This window comes from Trematomus bernacchii, unplaced genomic scaffold (assembly GCF_902827165.1).
Source record: "Trematomus bernacchii unplaced genomic scaffold, fTreBer1.1, whole genome shotgun sequence".
Lineage (NCBI taxonomy): Eukaryota > Metazoa > Chordata > Actinopteri > Perciformes > Nototheniidae > Trematomus > Trematomus bernacchii.
In genome coordinates, this window is record NW_022987513.1 from 4,255,151 (window position 1) to 4,271,600 (window position 16,450).

Consider the following 16,450-nt stretch of genomic DNA (forward strand, 5'->3'; position numbering starts at 1 on the left):
TGTTGTGTAATTTTAAACCAAAACTAAGGCCTCAGGATGACTTTAAGACGTGAACATGGTCATTTTTGTTTTGTAACATTAAATAAAATAAGAAAAATATTTCATTAAAAAAGGTATAGCTACAAACTGTATATGAGAACTGCATGCCAGAGCAGGTAACATTTCCAACAACAACCAACACCCTGACTGATCGAATCAGCTCATCGTATATTTTAAAATATTCTATATAAATGAAAGCGAAAAACAAAACACTTGTTGATTGCACCTTGTTGAAATCTTAAATGAATGAGGTGCCTTTTGTGGGTTCGCCATTGGGGTGACCAAAGATGTAATGAAGATAATGGTACGCAAGCTGGATATTACCGTAAGTGTCACCTATTCAAAGACCAGACAAATCAAAGACACAATGCCGTGCCACATCTGAAGGACATGGTTAAGGTTACCCACAGTATCTCTATCTGCATCCTCTGTACTGGCGCTCATTTACACACAGTGCATCCATGCTGTAGAAGACGTCCACACACGGGGGGTTAAAACACAATCACACCAAGACATTCACTACATTTTCGAGGGCGATTCTTCCAAGGTGATTTGATAAAGCTAGTGAGTGGATAAGCTGCCAGACGTCCTCAGAATAACAAGTGCTCCAGCTCAGAGGCTCCTCTGGCTTTGATGTTCGGCTTCAAACCTGGCTTTATGCTGACAGCAGATGCCGAGTGAAGTACACACTACGGCTGCTTTTTTCCAGGTGACTGAGTTCAGGTCTTCCATGGATTTAAAACATGACCCAGTTGTTACATTTTAGCCTTAAACAAGCTAGTGCAATAATAAGTGGTCACATCTCACTCATTCACACACTCGCTCTTTTTTCATCACTGAGATGTATCTTCTGGATTGTTGGTACAAATATTGCTCATTTGTTTAAGAGTCTGGAAAACTCTAGTTATGTATGCTCTATTATATGGCTCATCTTCCCAGGAAGAACTGTGGCTGTTATTATTTTTATTTTTAATATGACCCTGATGCAAGCAGTGTCTTTTTTGTTGGCATTGCTTTTGTTTTTATCTTACATTTAATTGCTATCGTTTTTCAGCTCCTATACAAGTCATTATTTGTGTTTGGGCTGTCATTCATTCATTTTTTTTATCACAGGATTGCTTTAAGTTTTCAAAAACAAGAAAAATGTTATCAGTTTTAATGTTATAAACTCTTCTTTAAATGTAGCTGTTTTTTTTTCTCTTTACTTTCTCACACCCTCATGTTGCTCGGTCGACCTGACCCGACCCAGGATCCCTGCAGATATATCTCCTCTGTGAGCTGTTTCATCTCACTTTGAGCTTTAGTTGACCTTGGTGATTAGCTTAGCTGGTAGGCAGCTGGTGGGTGGAAAGCCAGGCTGAACCGCACTGTCACCAACTTTAGGGCTCAAGAGGGGGCCCATGGGTGAGGATTATGGTGCCGAGTCAGCGCTGGGAATGCGTGAGTGGTGAATATACTACAATAGAGCGAACGGTAGGGTTGGCATGTGAGAAAAGATGAAATTGTCAGTGGGACAAAGAAGCCCGAGCATGACAGAGAAATGAATGAGACTGTGCATTAGGAAGTCACTGGGGTGGAGAAAGAGACAAACAGTGGGAGGGGGAGGTGGTAGTAGTTCTGGCTCAGGCCCTTGGCTTCCTTTCTGCGGTGACAGGTGAGGGGGGGGACGACTCCTCTCTCAGGTGTTCTCGGCTGCTGATGGACCGCTGACCTGTTATCTTTCTGAATCTCGTAGCTCACTTCTGGAATAAGGTGGCCATTGGGGGCCATTACCCCAGCCACCCTCAGTGCATAATGGGCGGCTGTATTCCCAGTGTCACTTCTGCCCTTTGTCCCACCCTCAGTCTCCTGTGCTATGAAGCATCAGCCTTGGGAGCTTCTTTCCGTCCATTCTTCAGGGACGGCAAATCTGACGTCTTCACTGTCTTCCGCGGAGGACTCACCGGTTCAGGGGCGAGCTGGTGTAGCGATGGCTCCTTATACATCGCAACTGTGAGACAAAGATAGAATCTGTCGGTTAATAATAAAGGAGGTGATTAATAAGTGAGGAACTGGTTTGAATTGTGCTGAAGTGACACAAAGGACACAAACCCTCTATAACTTTTGGCAGGAAGTGCGCAGCTCCTTTGTTCTTCTTCACCCGGTTGCCCTTCATGACCTGTCCGTCGCGGTTGATACCGATATACCAGGAGCGGCCAGACTGGGTTTGGCGATAGAGCATGGAGGAGTATGTGACGTAGTAGTTCTCGAACACACTCTCCTTGAACTTGCACTCAGGAGTGAAGTGCTCCTGAAAAGATACATGGAAAAGGGAGAGAGGTGGATTTATATTAGCAAATAAAGAAAGGGAAGAAAAATAAAGGGCAACCAAACGCCATAACAACAACATTGGTGCAATCTTTGAAATAAGCCACACAATACGGTATTTTACTATAGAATACGATGCAATACTTCTCTAATAACAATATTATAGGGATATTAAACATTTCATCATATTTTGTAATATATGATGTATTATTTGTCAGGATTAGGCACATTTCTTATTAATTTTTGCAATGTCTATCTTTGTTTTGACCAACCTCCTGCCAATACCGATGACATCATTACAATTAGATTTGATATATTAATGATCTATACAACTCTCCCCAACCCTATCTTTGAACATAACCTTTAGTTCACGTAAGAACACACTTGAAAGAACAACGACCGTGGATATAAGTAGAAAAAAGCACTAATTGGTGACTGGGAAAGGATGAGTAGAAGTCAATCTGGACTTGTGTTTCTTTGAACATCCTTGTCCTTTGGGAAGAAAAGGATGCCATTGCTTACTGTACGATGTAGGAATAGCACTAACATCTCATGTAAACAAAACACATTCCCAAAAGGGAAAAGCAAAGATGAAAAGGAATAAAACACTGACACCTACACAAATAAAATACAGATTTTCTGTCTATACACATACATTACATTGTGTACAAATAAATGAATTATTCTGACATCGAACTGCATCAGAGGCATCCTTAGTTCAGAAAACAATCTCCACACGCCTACAGTATAATATAATAAACAAGATTCTAGGTGATGGGATCAGTCTTTAGAATATTTGTAGGATGGTGTTTATGAACACAATCCTCCACAAAGATTTATATTTGGATCCGTGTTTCTGCACTATACATATCCACATTTATGGGAACAATAGATACCACTTGTAATACAAATAGTAATGAAAAATATATGGTACATTTAAACAGATACAATTACTGATATTACAAATCCGAGGACCCAAAACAATTATAATTAAATAAATGCTAAAGCAAAAACAATTTACAGTAAAAGAGGAGATTTACAGTAACATGATTTTCTAAAAGAAATTAACGGTTCTTAAATTATCTTTACATTTTCAAAGTTGTTGCCTATAATTCCATAAATGAATGGGTCGTTCAACCAATTGTTAAGCAGGAAATTCATTATTTACAGTAGTTGCTATATGGTTACAATGCGTGGTCTTCAGTTTGGTGGAACTGCTCCAACTCCTAGAGGATTTGAGGTCATATCAACTAAGAAAACAGACTATTTTAATTGGTTACAAACCAAAAATATAAAAAAACCCACTTGAGCTGGTTTTTCAGAGTCTTGGTAATGAGTATGCAGAAACAGTTGAAAGACTAATCCGTCTTCATTCCGCCAAAAGAGAATTATCCCTCCAATATATTCTCATATACTGTCAATTGTCCGAGACTGGCTAGATCTGAATAGACATTACACAATGAAATTAGCAGAACTTGGATGAATTCCAGCAGTTAAGCCAGTAAATGATCATGTTCCAGCAGCACTTCCCCTCCTTCTCTGTCCTCAACATAAGTACTACTGAACCCTGCATAATGTTGACTGGTGATATTAACCAATAGCGACAGATATACATCTCTCTTAGCCTCCATCAGGGTCTCCCCTGTCAGAGAGCAAAGCCAATCTGCGGGATTGATTTAGTGAGAGCAGCAGGGCAGAAATGGCTGAGTGGAGAATTTCTCAGAGACTCGGGAAGAGCCAAAGGTAGATTGGGAAGGTATAAGAGATCTTCAGTTTCACACTTATCACAGATCATCACCTTTCTCCTTCACAGGGAGAGAACTCAGGACTGTATGCCCTTTCTCAGTCCACTACTGTCCTGCTGCTCCAACACACTTTATACACTTTTAACTAGTGGTGAACAGTAACTAAGTCCTTAACTTAAGTACTGAAATACAATTTTGAGGTACTTTACTTGAGTTTTTCCATTTCTTGACACTTAATACTTCTATTTTGCCACAATTAAGACATTAATTGACATGTATATAGACTTTTTGCACTATTTTGTATTTTTGTATTTGATTTATGTTGCATTGTTGGAGGAGCTCAGGTCAGAAGCATTTCATTGGCACTTCTACACTGTAGCTTTGTGCATATGACAATAAAACCTTTGAATTTGAAGAGGGAAATATTGTATTTTTTGTGCACTACATTTATCTGACCACATTGGTTACTTTGCATTAATGATAAAACAATTAACACATAAATAAGTCTTTGGTTATACCTTGAGTATAAGCGAAGTAGTCTATAAAGTAATTCATTTAGCTTAACATTTATCAGCTGCAACAAACAAATTGATACATCAATTCAAATACAAAATATAATATGATGCCTTTACTTCTGTACTTTTAGTTAAGATTCATTTTGAATACAGGACATATACTTGTAACAGAGTATTTCTACACTGTGGTATTTCTACATCATCTGAATACTTCTTCCACCTCTGTTTTGAACTCCTGTTTTCCCACATTGAAAAACAAGCCCCTACTTTTTACTCAACAACCTCTCCCACTACCATCACAATCACGGAGCTATTTTAAGATCCTCTGACAGGTTTGATATCTTCTGCTGTGCTAACACAACGAGGATGGGATCGATAGATGATCTGCTTCATTCATTATTAATCAGGCCAAGGGAGAGAGACAGGAAAGAGAGCAGAAGATCGGAGAGGACAGAGGGGTTGCTGGGTAATAGAGGAGAGAGACCTGCTCCTTTGAATCTCCCCCGGGGACCGGAGCAGAAACGCCGGGGCTGACAAGGGCTTTAGTGGCCAGCCCCCGACCCTTTGACTCTCATGTCCTTCTGGAAGGAGAAGCCATCACTCGCAACAAAATACCCTTCAGCTCAACCTCCGGCATGACTCCACTGATAACCCCTCTCCTAAGTCATCCTATAATTACCTTATAATGAATTAAATTAACTTAAATTAGCCTAATGATAGAACCCACATGTTCTGTGTTTCATTCAAGTTGTCTCAAAATACACTAGGATAACAAGATAATGATAAAATGGGCTGAACATAAAAAAAAAAGCCTTTTAAAATAGGGTTGCATAATATGGAGTTTTTCCATTGATACCAATTATCAATAATCACCTTCTTCTTATCTCCAATGCAGTTAATAAGATAATTTCAACTAATTTCCAAACTATTATTTCATAATCTTTTGTTTATGTAAACTTGACGGTTAGAAAGGCTAAGTTGTAGTGAGCAAAGATTCAATATTCTTTAGCTCTGACCAAACCAATTGTTAAAACAACAAAAATAAAGATTTTATAAATGTATTGCATTATTATTTACGATTTTCTTCTTCTTCTCTTCATTTATATTGGTAGATCACAAAACAACTTTGGAAGTGGAAACTGTACTGTATTGTAGTGTGTAACAATTTGGCTTTGGATTCTTGGACCCTCATTTATCAGCCTGAATTTATTATCGATTTAATACATAATATTATACATTTATTATTAAAACCCGGTTTATATCGTGCATCTCTACTTTGAAGTGATTTGTCATCATAATCTCTCGTAAGGGCCAATACACCTGTCCCTAAAGGATACAAATATGTTGCTGTAATAATTCCCATCTCTGGAACTCCCCTTGAGGTGACCTCAGCAGAGGTACAGAGACCACCCCGTGTGTACTGACCGCAGATATCACTCAAAGCACCAGATTTACCTGCAAGTGAATAATTGTTGAGAATGTGTTGAGGGCTGCACAATTTTTAAGAGCGATGGGGGAATATTTCCATCTTAATGGTGGGGTGCTCGGACAAGAAATGAAATAAAAACCTCTTTCTTCAGCTGTGAGTCATTGAGAGACTTGGGTCGCTTCCCTTCCACGCGTCAAAAATGAATTTTAAATGAAAGCAGACGAGAAAGGTAATATGTTGCGTCCGTGCTGAGAATCCCCAAGATGGGAAGAACCTTTTTATGATGCAGAGCAGCGTCGCGACACCCCCAACCCCTCCCCGCCCACACACACCACCTCCTCCCTCATCCCCCTCCGTGTCTGATTACATCTATTCTACCTGCTCCAGGAAGCTTAACTCTCCATGCCACCATACACTGGGATTGCACTCCACACCAAACAAGGACAGTGAAGTACTAATAATACACACTCAAAGGGCATAGTTCCTTAAATCGTCTTTCCCCACATTTAATAAGGGTTTAACAACAGGAATGAAAGTTATGCCTATAAAGATCCTGGAGTATCTTGTTTACTCTCATCTCATCATGCACACTCGGGCGTGAAATCAGAACTAACGCCTCTGTAAATGTAGCTCTACTTGTGCAATGTTTAAGCATTTCTGACATGCAATTATTTGCAGTCCCTCATTTAGACAGCAGGGGTCACAGTGTCATGCACGCCTCCTGCATCTTCTGACTGTCCCTTCAGTCCCAGGGTAATCTATATGAAGCTCTAAAATCTGCCCAGCTGCAGTAATCCCACCTAGGCCTGTCACGATAATTAATTTTGTTGGACGATACATTTTCCCGGAAATTATTGCGATAAACGATAATATTGTCGGCACCGTTGTAACTGCGTATTTATCGTACGATAAGTCAATTTATTGATTATCGCAACAGGCCTAATCCCACCATTTCCCCATAGTATTCCCTTACTCCTGCAGCTACCCCTCCTCACATGTCAACATGTGTGTGTGTGTGTGTGTGTGTGTGTGTGTGTGTGTGTGTGTGTGTGTGTGTGTGTGTGTGTGTGTGTGTGTGTGTGTGTGTGTGTGTGTGTGTGTGTGTGTGTGTGGTGTGTGTGTGTGTGTGTGTGTGTGTGTGTGTGTGTGTGTGTGTGTGTGTGTGTGTGTGTGTGTGTGTGTGTGTGTGTGTGTGTGTGTGTGTGTGTGTGTGTGTGTGTGTGTGTGTGTGTGTGTGTGTGTGTGTGTGTGTGTGTGTGTGTGTGCGTGCGCGCCAGCAGGCCTTGTTGTTGATGTTGCTGCCACACACCAGATGTAGATGCACAACGCAAAGTTACATAAGTCAATAGGGCATAGATGTGCTTATCAGGAGGGCTTTACAGGGGATGAGACTTGCAGTTAATACTGTCTCGTGAAAACACATGTACAGTCTGTTGTGCTTTACGATAGCCCCATAGAGGCACACAGGGCAACAGCAGAGTGGATAATAATGTGCAGGCACTCATGCCTCTGCAGTTGACTGACAGCTGAAAGGGCCCTGTCAATATGATGTAGCAATGGAAGAGTGGCAGATGACTTTACCTCTTCGCCCCTCAGTGACAGAGGTGACCTGCCGCCTTTATCAGTAAACACCCTTTCTTTTAATTGTCAGAAAAAGATAGGACATGTAAAGCGGTGATTGTGTATCAGCATTGTCACCATCAGCGGTGTAAAGTAAATATTGATACACTTGATTATTGTCGTATCATTTTTTGTTGTGATTTAGTATATTCTCAATTCATTCTATACAGTCTGTATTTGCCCGTTTGCAATGAAAGGCTTGTATAAATGTTCTGTATTTCACTGTCGCTTACAGCCAAAGTCACGTGCATACTGCAGTTTTGCCTCTGCGAGGGTATATGGTGTTTTAAACATGCACATTACCGATCCACAACCCTCACTGATATGGTGAATAATGTGTGTCACAACAAGGACTATAGCAGACCCTCATGGACTGAAAAGGCCTTTAGCCAAATATCGGACCGGTATACCCAAATGTACCACTAATGGCGCATTTCCATTGCAGCGCGTAGCTTGCTTTAAGCGTGCCGTGTCGTGCCGTCCCCTTTTTTGGTTGTGCTTCCACTAGGCCTCGTTCCGGCGCGGCACGGCGCGGGGCCACTTTTTCCCCTCTTTTCTGGCCCTAGAAAATTGTGGTTCTATCGGGGCCAACAAACAGGGCTGAGTCGGGCTGAGTATGCTAAACTAGAGAGAGGAGCGCTGGCAAGAGGGCTAGAACTACAACAAGATGGACATATTTGACCGTGATTTAATTGTAATACACGTTTCAAAATGATGCCGAAGTAACAACATACTGATACCGGTTAGTAAAAACCATGAATTAATGCTTTGTCAAGTCTGCAGACAGACGGCAGGCGAAAAACCTTTTAAAATGCGTGTTTTTCTAGATGGAGATTGGCTAAGCTAACGCAGTATATGCCCCGACCGTCCACACTCACAACAACGGCCTATACAGACATAAATAAAGCAGCGACTGTATTCACCATGACACAGGCAGTCTGTGGTGTGTACTTGTTTAACTTTTGTCGAGTTTCTGAACATATATAAGGAGCTGTGAGCTCTGAGTGCTCACAGCTAACGGCTGTGTTGTGTTTCTGGATTTCTCATTGAAGATGACGTCACGGCTCCGCCTACACTGCGTTACTATAGTAACTACCCCAGTTCCTAAACTGTAATGGAAGCGCAGCATGAAGTGAGTCGGCCCTGTTAAGGCCCAACGCGGCCAAGCCGTACCGAGCCGTACCGAGTGTGGCCGAGGCCGACCGTGTAGTGGAAATGCGCCATTATGGCGCATTTCCACTAAGTGTCGTCCATGACTTTCTTCCTGCAGTTTACTCGATGGCTTGTCTGTTTTTGATGTGATGATCCAAGAACGTAGCAGGCACAGATGCATCAGTCCGGGGCTTTAGTTTTCTTATTACCCCAAAGACACCTCAACTTAGTAAACAAACTGATGATTCACTGTTCAGCAAACTGGTTCAAGCTTGCATATCAAACTGGAAATCAAAACCTGAGATCAACCCAACTATAGTTTACTCATCTTCTATTCTGGTTCACTGATATCTAGGCAAATGATTATTCATTTTGCTCAGATTACGTACAATATACGAGGAAGTATGATCCCACTGATCTGATGCATAAAAGAGTACAACATTTGTATAAACCTAATAGCCAGATTTTAGCCAATGCAAAGCTTTGATAAAGATTGTTCATACCTTGGCAGATCACAAGGATTACATTCTAATATATCCCCGAGAGAATTTTTGGAAGGAGAGCTACCTGCACAAGGTTTATCGTAAGACAATCAGAAAGAATAGGTTTTGCCTTCCCTAAGTGCTATTAATTGGCCGCCTGGCAAAAAAAGTCTGTCCTTATCATTGCACTTCTGCACTTCATCTCTTCCCTCTTCCTCTGGCCAATTATCCTCTCCCCTACTTTTTCTAATGTCCACATTTTATCCTGTCCTGTGATAAAGAGATGCTATCTCCCTGCTGGTGTTGTCCTGCATCTCAATGCAAGCCTCTCATGAAAAGAATAGAAAGGACGAAGCTTTTCATCTGCAGGTCTCACGCTTTATACAGTTCTTTATACCTCTACTGTGTCTGCCTGCCTGTCTGTCTCACTCTCTATAACACACACGCACACGCACACGCACACACACACATAAAACATGCTTTTTTAAAGTGCAAGTCCAAAATAAGTTGTGATGAAAAACTATTTGGTAAAACGTACCTAATCAGACACTTAGGAAACCATCCCCCAGTAAACGTGTCACATTTTAAGAAGCTGGCAAAGCTATCTTTAATCAGGAGTGGATTTAGCTTTTCCATTAAATAAATGTCACACACATTTTAAAGTATGCTGTTGATTCTAGGTAGTTCTCAGACAAAACAATAAATTGTTATAAAAATCCGTGTCGGCAGGTTAAAAAACTGAAATCGTAATCGTTGTTGAGCCTCTATCAAATATGAAATCTATGAAACCAGAGACCTGGCAGCGAGAACTTGACCTGAGAGGCTGTCAAAGTATCAAAGAAATAGGGACTGTAAGAAAGTATTGATACACTTGAGTCTTATGTTCTGTGATACTATATTGATTCTGAACATATTTTATTGATTTTCTATCAATAGTTTACATACAAAGATTTTTGTCAGATTGCACAAAAAGCAGTGTAGGGAGTAGGGACTAAGATCATTTCAAAAGCAAATCCCACTGTAATATTTAGCTTTTAATACTGGCATGTATGCTCTCAATGCTTTGAACATTTACTTGTGATTAGTTTTTATCACCCTGCTTTAAAAAATGGTGTCATGTACTGTTTGTATTTTTGCCTTACAAAGTATTTCAGAGAATCTTATCTGGGGAATGATTACAAGACTCTATTTTTATATCCGTATCAGCCATTTCCTGTTGTCACCTACAGGTATTGAGGGGGAGATTTATAAGGCAGCAGTTGACTTTGTCTGCTTGTTATGGAGCCTGGCCCTACAACCTGACCACTATGTGTGTGTGCAAGTGTGCAGGAGAGTGGAATTCAAGGAATAATTGCGGGTTATCCACGATAAAACGACATAATTAGCACCGTAATGCAGCAGCAGAAGTATCAGCATATGCAAGAAGATGATCAAATGCGAGGAAGCGAGTAGTCACTCCGTCAGTCACCTCGGCTCCTCAGTGAGCGACAGTGATGAACTTATTTATCGGCAATGAAAACATTCCTCCTCTGTGTCACGCACTCTCTTGGCACGCTTTTAAATGTTAAAGCAAATATGAACATGCTGTTAGAGCACACAGATATGTTTAAAGGGGCCATATTGTGCCACCTGCACTCCCTCCTACAGCAGCACATTAGCACATCAAATACAATATAGAGAGCGATATGCGGCCATTAAAACAAACATGCAGGATATTAAACAGGAAGACAGCTGTTCTGCTGAGCAGCACCGTAGCATTGATGTATAGCTGCAGTATGTGTGTATTTGTGTGTGTGTGTGTGTTAGAGAGAGGAAATTCTCTGCAAGAGTTCATGGGGGTGCAGATATTGACTGGTGCTGAGGAAATCCCCTCCTCTCTGTTCACAGAGAGCACGGCACTGGAGTGTAATGCATGCTAATCAGGCGCTCTTTTTGATCTACAAACGGGACGATATAGAACTCAATCTTGGATAAATATAAAAAAATAAACTCACAATAAGTTCACTGTAGTTGGTTTTGATTAGCGGGAGTGACTTGAAAAAGCTGTCCAACTCGCTATAATGGTAGAGAAGTAAGGGAAACACTTACACTTACACATTGTTTTTTTACATGAATCTTTCTGCTTAATTCATGCAGGAGAACCTTATGATTATGATTGCTTGAAGGATTAGCAATATTTGTTATTGACAACATGTAAGGTAATGTGATTCCAGTAATGTGTTTTGCCATTTCAAAGTTCTAGGCATATTATATAATAATATTATTATTAGCATATAAACGACTACTTAATAGTGTGTGATGTTGTGTGTGTGTGTGTGTGTGTGTGTGTGTGTGTGTTGTGTGTGGTGTGTGTGTGTGGTGTGTGTGTGTGTGTGTGTGTGTGTGGGTGTGTGTGTGTGTGTGGTGTGTGTGTGTGTGTGTGTGTTTGTGTGTGTGGTGTGTGTGTGTGTGTGTGTGTGTGTGTGTGTGTGTGTGGTGTGTGTGTGTGTGTGTGTGTGTGTGTGTGTGTGTGTGTGTGTGTGTGTGTGTGTGTGTGTGTGTGTGTGTGTGTGTGTGTGTGTGTGTGTGTGTGTGTGTGTGTGTGTGTAAAAATGTTCAAATTCGGCTCTGATCGTAACAACATCGGGCCATTCATGAGGGTATCTTAAGCCATCGTAACTGCCGGTGGAGTTTCTCAGGCTCCAAAAATTGCCGAAAGAACTTGCGAAGGTTCATTTTCGTCTTGAAATTGTGTGTCAATTTTTCCCTTCGTAAGGCCATCGTGAGGGCATCTTGTCAAATCGTGTCATCTTCGTCTTTACTTCGTGTGATCATTGGTGCCATCGGGCATTTTTCGCCTCACGAAGACAATACGAAGGAAACAAGAAGCTGCCCGATTGTCTTAGGAAGGCAACACGACTACGTGAAGCCCTCGCAATGCCGTCGTGTAGCCATCGTTTTATAGTACGATGACATCGAGATGGGACCACGGTTTTGGCGAAGACAGCCGAATTTCAGTAGCTCAAGCGTTTCCCATGTGTCATGGTAACGTGGACATATAAAAGGCCAGCCTCAGAGCATCTTCTTCAGTCAGTCCTGAGCAACTGCCGCTTGGTGGTGGGCGTGTCTTGAGCTTGGGGAGTTTATGCGAGCAACGCAACCAACAACCAATCACATGAATCTCTGCTGTCAATTGCATAAAAGGTTTTACATGTCACACTTTATATGATGAACATTTATGACATTAATGTCTATGGTGCTATTTTACGCAACATTCCATGCTGGCTAAATACTGTCTATGCCTGCTAGCTGTCCATTCAAACGAAGTACACTGGATATAAACTCCCCAAACAGGCGAAAACCTACCAGTTTCACCCACTGTCTCTGCCACCTCCCTCCATGCCTGGCTCCTCCGGTTTGTATCCCGGTAGGTGAACAGGGACTGAAAGCACCAGGTGATTCCCTACCCCTACCGCTACGATTATTTTCTCCTCCATTTTTTGGCATATGAGGAAATGAACTGCGGTCTGGCTCTCCCAGCATACACGCGGTTTGATTGGCTAGCGCTTGTACTGGCAGATTTGCATACGCAGGATTTGATTGGCTGACGCCTCCGCCTCAGCTTCAAAAGTAGAACATTGTTCTACTTTTGCAGCGAGCACCGCGAGAAAAGCTACGCTTTGCTCCCACAATGCAGTTCGGCGAATCGTGACTTCACCCCATTCAAAGTGAATGGGCAGAAGCGTTGAAGCGTCAACGCACGCCGCCGTGTGTAGGGGCCGTAACTCCCAAAGCTTCAATCACAATTAATCTCAATTCAGTTCCTGCAGAATGGCATACTTTGATGATGAGACAACCAGGAAAAAGAAGGCAGCAGCATTGCTTCTTTTGATGCACCTCAGAGAACATGATGAGCAACTCTTACAGGCCCAGCACCTCCTCTTACAGGTAACAATTGTCTTATTTCACTTTGTCATTTCTTGCTATTTGTGACCTAGTTCGAAAAAAAAAAACCTTCTTTGTGGCTTCGGTGTGGTGGATGTCGTGTGGCCATCATGTGGCCTTCGTGTGTCCTGCGGGTATAAACTACTATAAGAATTCACATCTTCGTGTTGCCTTCGGGTGCCATCGTGTGGCCTTCTGTAGGCATCGTACTTGCTTCGGCTGTTGCTTGGCTGTTGACCAAGTTCGGGGCCATCTTCGTGCGAAATTCACAATTCCATATTTGTGTGTCCATCTGGTGTCAATTTCGGGACAATGTGACGCCAGCCTTAGAATCATGTTCATGTCCAAGGGCTGATCAGATATACATGTATACTGGTAAACTGGCACTAATGTTGTCAGTAGCTGTTCGTACTACAAGCCTTGAAAGCTAGCATCCAAGATTGGTTTCAATGCTTCCTTGCTATGGATTTAAACAGTTTTACATGATCTTGATCGTTTTGCACATATCATCATGCTAAGGGAATGTTAAAAGCTCTGTCCAAGGTGCTGATCAGCCTATCAAAGGGACTGAATACACAGCACACTGGGGCTGCAGTCTTTTTTGCCTAGAAAGCATCCTAACCATAATGACCCAGAAATATCTAAGTGACATGAATAAGGGATGTTCGAATTCTCAAAATACTAAGGAAAGGTGCTTCAATTATACAGTTTTTATCACTTCTAGCATATGGTACAGTGGTCCATCCTTTTCCAAAAGAAAGTAGATAATTATTTCCCACAATTTATTGTGGCAGCAACACCTTGCGGGCGTAAATTACATACACCATTGCTGTTTAATTGTACCCTATGAATAAATTAAAAACATAATCTTAGGAGGTTTTATTGTAGTTGGACTGGAATCCTCACTTTACATGTACAGTATGTTAGTCACTGTACACTTAATTTATGAGTGTTATAAAAGTTTTAAAAAACTACAACTGTCCGCCAATGTGTAAGAGATTTACATTTAATTTTCTTAAGTCCTGATAAATTCTCCTTTTACATCTTTTCTTTGACAACATGACGTTTTCGACTGCAGCTTGGGACTAGCACTATCCTGTAAGTACATGCATGTCCTTTCTAATATTAAAGCTTGCCAGACCAGACCTGATTGCTAAAAAGAGGGTGCCTGTTGCTAATATAGCAGCCTTTCTCTCGATTGTAAGGTAAATATTGTGTAAGTAAATACTGAAAACATACATTTGTTGTTCACCAATACTCTGTGACACAGAATTGAAATGATATACTTAAGAGCTAGTAAAGTGCTTTTACAGCATTGACTTAATTAGACACAACATGTTTTTATACTGTAACTCTGTCACGGGTGTTGCACTTTGAAGAGTTCTCTCTTTTTACCCTCCTGCTGGTCACACATTTGTGTTTCTGGTCACTGGAACAGGTGAACTGTATGTTAATGTTTCAAATAAATCAGACAGTTAGATTTTTTTTACAGCCAACTGATTGCATGTGTCTCTTTTCTCTGCAATCTCAGAGACTCATTTTACGAGAGATTCAGAGTCCAAGTGCAAGTTGAGAACACTTATCCTGTCAACATGCTTGCAAACAATCAGTCTTAAAAACACCTGTCACATAATTGAAGTGTATGATATGTATTAAAAGTAGGGATGTCACCATACCAGAAATGTTGTGGGCGATACAAATACCAGTGAAATTCTAATTCTGGAAGCAGATTCAGTACCACAGTAGGCAGACAAGACAATAAATCCCACGTTCTTTAACATAAATCCTATGTTATGTTTGGATACTGTTTTTTAAGGGGGTTTAAAAGGCATAATTCCTCCTCCAGTATCTATTGTTTTTTGCTGTGATGACATTTTTTTCAAACTGTTAAAGGTAGGGTAGGAAAGAATGGAGAAACCAGCTCAAGTAAGCTAGAATTTGAAAGTACACAACCGAAAAAAATCTGCCCCTTCCTTCAGACTTCCTTACAGAGCCCCTCCTCCAACACACACGAACGCGCACATGACCAATGAGGGCACGAGATAAGTTTGTGCACGAGATGGAAGGCTGACAGGCAGGTAGGCCATCCAATTATCTGCCGCGGGCCGGGGCAGATAATTGGACTTGCTTTTTACAGCGCCACGGCTTCCACAGATGAAATATTTGTATATATTTTTTTGTCAAAGCATTTAATGTATTCATTGCCATCGGGATGTTAAGAGCATTCCATGGAATATAACAAAAAGTGTTTCTGAAGTGAATTACCTACCCTACCTTTAACTTTAAGTTTTTTGGCACGTTCTTTTAGTAGATTAAATATGAAAACATTATGGTAACGTTATACTTTACCGTTGCCCAGTACACATTTTTATTGAATAAAGCCTAAATATGCCTTAATACAACTCAATAGCAGCTTTGATATTGAGCTAATAGCTAACTTTAACTAGCTCTCCTGCTGATTGCACCAGCAGACAGCTGTTAGCAATAGAGGAAGCTAAGGAGGAACGTGTGTGCTTTATGAACCGATAAGCAGAATTACAATTTATTTTATATTTTCAACACGTAAACAAGGCTCCGTTAGTCTTGAACCCCCCACAGTACTTATGGTACCAAACAGGCACTGTCACATTTTCAGCATCTCGGCTTTGACAAGTACCAAAGTATTAGTTCTTGTGACATCCCTAATTAAAAGTGAGCGAGATGTTGAAAAAGCTGTGAATGTTTACATGTTTGGGTATTCAAATGAACTGACAACAGACATGCATACTTGCTACGTCCCCACCTGCCCTGAACCTGATACCTGCCAACAGTTCCTCCACTCAACATACACCTGATTCCCCATTTGTACACCCACTCTCCAATCCTCCCTCCATGTCTTTCCAAAACTAATTGGAATAGTCGTTCAGGTTGTCAGCCTATTGTTCCCTCCTATGTCTCACCTGCCTCTCTCAAACACTCATGTACACTCACACACAGCGACATGTACAGCACATACATGCATTACTTGTTAGGGATGGGAGATTCAGCAAAAATTCTATGTTTGTCATGATTAATTGGGAATGGAATGATCCTTTGTTTCAAAACTAAGTTACGTCACTGATGATTTTATTGAGAGATTGGCATTAGAATCACCCTTTGATCGAATCAGAATTTCTAAGAATCAGAATTCCTTAATGTGTCCCGCAACTGGGAAATGTACAGTATTACAACAGCAAGAGTATAGTGCAGATACATTTA

At 41.1% G+C, this 16,450-nt stretch overlaps 1 protein-coding gene across 1 annotated transcript in view; it reads right to left on the reverse strand.

The window, feature by feature from the left end:
- Positions 1–1,892: 1,892 nt before the first annotated feature.
- fgf11b (fibroblast growth factor 11b) overlaps positions 1,893–16,450 on the reverse strand; it is a 41,312-nt gene continuing 26,754 nt past the window's right edge. The window contains exons 4-5 of the mRNA XM_034113866.1: positions 2,131–2,329; positions 1,893–2,029 (exon numbers count right to left, since the gene is read on the reverse strand). Of these exons, the coding sequence (XP_033969757.1) occupies positions 1,893–2,029; positions 2,131–2,329 (336 nt within the window). The remainder of the gene's footprint in view (positions 2,030–2,130; positions 2,330–16,450) is intronic.